Genomic DNA, 7244 nt, shown 5'->3' on the forward strand with positions numbered 1-7244 from the left:
AGATTAGTCAGGATCGAGGGAAAGATGAACGGAGGAAAGTACAGAGAGATCCTTGATGAAAACCTGCTCCAGAACGCTCAGGACCTCAGACTGGGGCGAAGGTTCACCTTCCAACAGGACAACGACCCTAAACACGCGACTAAGACAACGCAGGAGTGGCTTCGGGACAAGTCCCTGAATGTCCTTGAGTGGCCCAGCCAGAGCCCGGACTGGAACCTGATTGAACATCTCTAGAGAGATCTGAAAATAGCTGTGCACCGATGCTCTCCATCCAACCTGACAGAACATGAGAGGATCTGCAGAGAAGAATGGGAGAAACTCCCCAAATACAGGTGTGCCAAGCTTGTAGCGTCATACCCAAGAAGACTTGAGGCTGTAATTGCTGCCAAAGGTGCTTCAACAAAGTACTGAGTAAATGGTCTGAATAGTTATGTAAATGTGATATTTCAGTTTTTTATTTTGAATAAATTAGCAAACATCTCTAAAAACCTGTTTTGGCTTTGTCATTATGGGATATTGTGTGTAGATTGATGAGGGAATATTGATATAAATAAAATGAATTTAATCCATTTTAGAATAAGGCTGTAACATAACAAAATGTGGAAAAAGTGAAGGAGTCTGAATACTTTCCGAATGCACTGTATATATTGTAGAACAAGGGAGGCTGGTGGAGGTAGAAATCAGAGGACAAGCTTTTTGTCATGTTTGACACCATTCCCCATTCTGTTCCATGCATTACAATGAGCCCCGTCCTCCGATTTCTACCTCCACCAGCCTCTCCTGTTGTACATAACCATATGTGTCAGAGGGGGCAGCACTAACCACTAGACCAACCCAGTACATGATACACACACAGACTCTGAGGAAAAAAGGGTTTCAAAAGGATTCTTTGACTGTGGGAGAACCCTTTTTAAAAACCCCTTTGGGTGTTCCCTCTGTGGAAAGGGTTCTACGTGGAACCCAAAAGTGTTCTACATGGAGCCAGCTGAAGAACCCTTTATGGTTATAGGTACCACTTTAAAAAAAAAAAAAAAAAAGGTTTATACAACACACCCAAGCTTAAGTCTTACTAATGTGGCCACTCCCCATACTAGGCTACTTACCAGATTAGGGGCACTTTAATTTCCAAAGCTAAATGGACACAGACTTTGGGGATGGTGGGTCAATTAGATGAACAAATATTGTGAGAGACGCATGAAGGCTCTTTGATGGGGTCAAGATCTGGGGTCTTTGTGATTCAATTCAAGGTGGCCTCCCAGGCAATCAAATTAATTGGTTTGATAATGAAGGCATAATTGAAGCACATCTGCCGTATTTCAGAGTGTGTGTGTGTGTGTGTGTGTGTGTGTGTGTGTGTGTGTGTGTGTGTGTGTGTGTGTGTGTGTGTGTGTGTGTGTGTCTGTCTGTCTGTCTGTCTGTCTGTCTGTCTGTCTGTCTCCATCAAGTAATCATATCGATTTATTCAGGCTCTGAAATAGAGGCAAGGAGGTTCTTCAAAGGGTTCTCCCACAGGGACAGCCGAAGAACCCTTTTCAAACCCTTTTCTCTAAGAGTGTACAGTAGGAAGCCACAGGGTTGCACAGTTTTGTTCCTGCCCAATACCAACCTGTTTCAAGAAACCATTGTATTCGCAAAGCCCTTGATTCGATGAATCAGGTGTGTTAGCAGTGGGCTGCAACAATAATGTTGTTAAAAATCTGAACATCTCTCTCTGTTTTAAGATCCAAGTGTTTTCTGATGTTAACCTTGCTTCCTCCAACCCAAGGAGCCACGCTTGATATACGTCCTTGATCCACTGAACAATGGAATTCAAGAGCAGTTTCTTTAAGTACAGCAGATCCCGCCCATGAAACAACAACAACAATGGTTCCAACCACCATCTCACATATTGACGTTCTCCTTAGACACCTGGGGCGTTTCTTAGTGCTGTCAGAAGTGCTTTGTTGATTAATGGCTCTCCCTATCGATCATAAGAGGATGTGTACACTAGCTATAGGCCTACACAATAACATCACACTGATTGACGCTGCCTATTGACTTTCAATCAGCGGAGTGGTGAATGGATGAGTGGCTTCATGCTGTATTCGTTAACCTAACAGAAAACCACCAGCACTACGACTAACCCAGGCTTAGATTCAGACAACTACTGCATGTAAACCCAGACTTAGATTCAGACGAGTGTAAGACTTTAGACGCCCTTGAGAGTCAAGCCAAGTCAGGGTTTATTTAAAGTGCATTTTCCACAGCGCCTCAATCCACGTTACCGTTTACAGAAAGCAGATATAAACAGAAATAGGCTTACAGCATACAGAGGAATAGGAATCTGTAGTCCAGGAATATTATTTTTGTCTGGGGAAACCGCTCCTGACTGCCATATCTAAACATTTGCTGTTGTCTCCTCTCCCACAGCTACACTCTCCCCTGTCTCTTTCCCTGGGGCGAGACAACCATATCCTGCCTCTCTCGCCGGGTCTAGCTGACCATATCCTGTCAGAGAACGAGGTAAGGGGTCTCTCTCTTGAGCCGTTTTACCGTCTATATCTGTCTTGTTTGTTATAAACTCCAAATGAATTGCCGTTCAGTGATGAGAATGTATTCTCTTCCATTCTAACCTATTCCGTTCTATTCTGCTCCGGTCTCCTGCCTTCCTGCCCTCCAGCTGTCGGCGGTGTACTCTCTGGTGGGGCTGCCGTGTGGCGGGGCGGAGGTGGAGGCGGAGGAGGAGGAGGAGGAGAAGGAGAGCGACTACAGCAGCATCGCCGAGCTTAACGGCCTGGTCCCCGAGTCCACCTCCTGCAACCTGTACGCCACCGTGAGGGACATCTACCCCCAGCCAGACCCCCCCCAGCCTGGGGACGACGGGGCGGCCCCAGACAACTCCGACCCCGGGTACGAAACCATCCGCATCCCCAAGACTGGCAGCCGGGAGGGCCAGGCGGGGCTGGGGTCAGAGGTCACTGAGCCGGACTACGAGAGCGTGGGGGAGCTGGGTCTGAACAGGGAGAGTTCTCGTCTCTGATTGCCTGTGTAGACCTCACTACCCACAAGCCCCTGCTTTACCCAGAGGGCCCCTGGGGACACATCCTGGCTGACTATCACCAATCACCCATCCACAGGTTCCCTCTGTGTTGTTTGGGTCCACTCAGCTCAGCGGTATCTGAATCATATCTGAACTCAAATATGACTCTATGACATCTTCGATTTACGGGAGAGCCACCACTGAAGAAATATCAGAGATGTTTGAACTATCAACTATAACTATAACTCTCCATTGTCAATCCAGGGGTACCCTCTGTGTTTCTAGGGTACTGTCATTGGCATCTTCAAAACTGCCCATCAACGGTTTATTGCCATACTCTGTGTAGCAAGGGAGGCTGGTGGAGGTAGAAACCGGAGGACATGGCTCATTGTAATTCATGGGATAAGGAATAAGGAATGGTATCACACACACGTGTTTGATACCGTTCCTCATTCCATTCCATGCATTAACAATGAGCCCATCCTCCGATTTCTACCTCCACCAGCCTCCCCTGCTGGTGTAGGTTGTCTGCCCTGTGTAATATCACTCCACTTCAGCTTCTCTCTGCTCTATAACAACATCTGTTCTTGTGCGTATGTACAGTGTCACTGAGCCCAGAGGTGTCGCTAGCTCGCTAACACAGAACGACATCATCGTTTGATGATAAGGGCGGTTATCAAATGCACTACTCTTATCTATCACAGAGCAGTTATTATTCAGAGTTTTGCAGTTACAGTCTGTGACTCTGATCCTTCATAGTCACCTTATCATACCACCGAAAGGTCCATTGATGAGCATTCACAACCACTTTTAACAAGTACTGTTTGATTAGGCTGGGGACACTTTTGTCAGTGCCTTGGATTGAGAACCAATGAGCCAGTTCTAACAGAGGCACTTATTGTAAAGGTGATACCAATAGAAAGGATAGGTTATCCATCGTGTCAAACAAAACACACGTGTCGGAAAGGCAGAAAGTACAATGTTTTGACGCCGTTCATATTGATGGCTCATGGTGCGCTTTTAAATGATTTTCGCAGCGTGTTTATAAAAAGAAACCTGACAAGATTGGAGAGAGTTTCTATACATAGCATACAGAGGTAAAACATGGGTTGTCATGGTAATTACTAAGAAGTAACGGTACGCATAACTTTCGACTTTTTAAAGGACTTATCATTCAAAAAAAAAAAAAGATACATATATGGTGAAACCATATCTATTAATGTTGTGATTTTCTTCAATCTTGTGAATTGTTTAACCGAGTTGTTTGTTCTTTTTAAAAATCTCTCTCACAGGATTCAAAACGTTATTTAAACTACTTATTATCTATTCAACAATGTGACTATATGCAACAGCAAAAAAAAACAAAAAAAACCCTGTGTGTTTCGTTCTGCAACTGATCGACGTGTATGAGGTGTGTTTTTTTTTTTAAGTGCTTTTGTTTGTGCTTGCCCTCCCCGGTTGGTACGCTTGAAGGTTGGTCGTGATGGCAGCCATACTTGAGGATTCTAAAGCACAAGGTTCAACGTTACGGTACTGCTTCTGCACAGAGCTCAGCGACCACATTATGATAATAGGCTACGCCATCATGTGCAAAAATGTGTATATCGAATGCTTTTTAACTCACCTCTTTTCAATTAGCACTCTCCTAAGAAGAAACGCCTAATACTGTAGCACGCACTGACGACATGCCAAGCAAGGCTTGTATATAGTTTAGAGTCCTATTTTATCCGAAATTGTTACTCAGTTTTAAATGTATGGATTTGCGTACGCTTGTATTAATTTGTACAGAGTCATAAATGGTGGAGTATATTTTGTAGTATGCCCGTAATAATGAGCGTTGGTTGGTTAAAGCCGTGAAAGCACATAAATGTCCATGCTGTTGTTTTTTAAGGAAGTCCAGAGGAATAACTGTCATCATAAACATGGCAGAGGAGTCATATCAACTGTAATATGCATATGCATATCTCTGACTCACTGTCGTACAAAGATACAGCTTGCAAGTGAATGATGGCTTGTGAGTTTTCAGTTGTGTATTTTGAGGAGAAAAACAATCCAATATTGTTGTTGTTGTTTTAAAAATATATATATATATGCCATCTTATTCAAGTGTATGGTACATTATTGTGGTCGGTACAGGCTTTTTTGAACATGAACATTGGTACTTTTATTTAAAGGGGGAAAAAAATGAATTCATGTCTGGATGAATATTGTTGTTTGGTGTCTATTTTCCCGATTCTGACTGTAAATATTGCAACGATACAGTAACCTCCTTTGACAGTGTAACGAAAACGAAAGAAAGCTTCTACTTCTTTTATCCCATCCGTCTGTTATCGTTGTATGCAGAGAGTCAGCGCATATTTCATGACACGTGCTTGGGCTTGCTCTGCTGGTGTGGTCAACACCAACGCCTTGGTCGACTGACTTTAAATTCATACGAATGATATGATCTTATAATCAGAGAAGAGATCCCATTAAATTACCCCACCGACTATTGATAAAAGCACATTACTGATGAAATACATGTACGTGTCATTTCTAGGAGGGTGACAATGACCCTGCATACGAGATTGTACACGGGTTTTATAGAGAGTAATTGTCTTTGTAATTAACATTTATGAAAACACATGACCCTGCGCCACGTTGGCCCTCTCTAGAGATGAGTCCATACTGCGGGTAATGCTGCCATCATTTAGACATAATGATGTTCATGGAAATACCATAAAACGCCTTTTAACAAACGGGCTGCCAGAGAGGAGTGTTATAGTGCCAAATGTCACGACGGTACACCACACACACACACACACACACACACGCACACACACACACACACACACACACACACACACACACACACACACACACACACACACACAGAGTTGCAGGCAGACACACACAGGTACACACACACACACACAATCACAGGCAGACACACACACATACACACAGTTGCAGGCAGACACACAATCACACACACACTCTTGCTCTTACAAGGCAGGGAGATGGTTCATCATAGGCTAGTTCATTCACCCGTTTAATAATGAGACCATCCATTCTCTCCACAAGCAGAGGACAACTCCACACCATGATCTTTCATCACAGGCCAATGCATTCTTTTGGCAGTTATGTCCACATCTGTCATACCATTCTGGCTGGCTTCCTGTGTATGCATGTAAATATTTTATGATCATAAATGGAAAAATATTAAAAGATCTATAACTAGTGTGTAAGTGTGACTTTTTATTCATGAGGATATTCTAAAGAAGAATGGTGTTTTTATGTGTTTGCTTCAGATGGTAAGTTAAATATTGATTGGCTATTTGTAACAGTATTGCATTTATTCAGGGCAGTATAGTTTGTCATGTCAGCAGTTAAACTGGCCCTCCTCCTGTGTGGAGCATAAATATATTATATAGCCTTATCTAAATTATTGATATGATTCAAATGACTTTCTGTATGACTTTTTATTACTGTGATTAATAAGTTTGGTAGGTTTAAGTTTTAAGTGTATTTGAATTTATAGTGCATTTTACCCGAAGGTCACAACACACTGTACAAGTAATACAAAAGTACCTTAACCGACAAGAGAAATACAAAACACAATATAGATACAAAATACGACAGTCGCTGCATTGTTCAGCTCCCACACCCAGACCTACCCACGCGGAGTAAGTGTCAGTGATAGAGTGAGTCGTGGTAATACAACTTTATATCGCCTTAAGTATACATACACTTTCAAAGTTAATTTGTTCCTATCACGTGGAGTCATGGTGAGAATTCTGACCAATTACCCAGTTTACTGTAGTGATTTCTCCAAATGCATGAAACAGTGATTTCATTTCACATTGTTCAACACAACCCCCTAACCCGACATATTACGTAAGTATCTTAAGCGTAAGAATACATCTACGCCTAGGCCACACTGAACCAAAACAACGTTTACCAACAAGTCATCTCGTCTGAAATCCTTTACCTAGTCAGTCTGCTCCAACTTTTCTTTGCTCTACATTCTCCCCCTTTCTTTTTTCTTTTTCTTTCCGACCCCCCTCCCTCGCTCGTTTCCTCTCCTCTCCTCTCCATCCTTGCGTCATTGTTTTGAATGGAGCATTCTCATCGTCTTGCGTTACCTTCTGTTGGAGGGAAACTGACACGGTAAAGGCAGCGTAGACCGGCGGAGGCGTGTGCTCTACCGGCCAATGGGAGCCCGGCTCGGCCGCGAGACCGCACA

The 7244-nt window shown here is 43.3% G+C and overlaps 1 protein-coding gene across 1 annotated transcript in view; it reads left to right on the forward strand.

The window, feature by feature from the left end:
• Positions 1 to 6241, forward strand: part of pag1 (phosphoprotein membrane anchor with glycosphingolipid microdomains 1) — a 50158-nt gene extending 43917 nt beyond the window's left edge. The window contains exons 9-10 of the mRNA XM_083685164.1: positions 2410 to 2502; positions 2660 to 6241. Of these exons, the coding sequence (XP_083541290.1) occupies positions 2410 to 2502; positions 2660 to 3019 (453 nt within the window). The 3' untranslated portion in view covers positions 3020 to 6241. The remainder of the gene's footprint in view (positions 1 to 2409; positions 2503 to 2659) is intronic.
• Positions 6242 to 7244: the final 1003 nt, after the last annotated feature.

Source organism: Argentina silus (assembly GCF_951799395.1).
Source record: "Argentina silus genome assembly, chromosome: 14".
Classification (NCBI taxonomy): domain Eukaryota; kingdom Metazoa; phylum Chordata; class Actinopteri; order Argentiniformes; family Argentinidae; genus Argentina; species Argentina silus.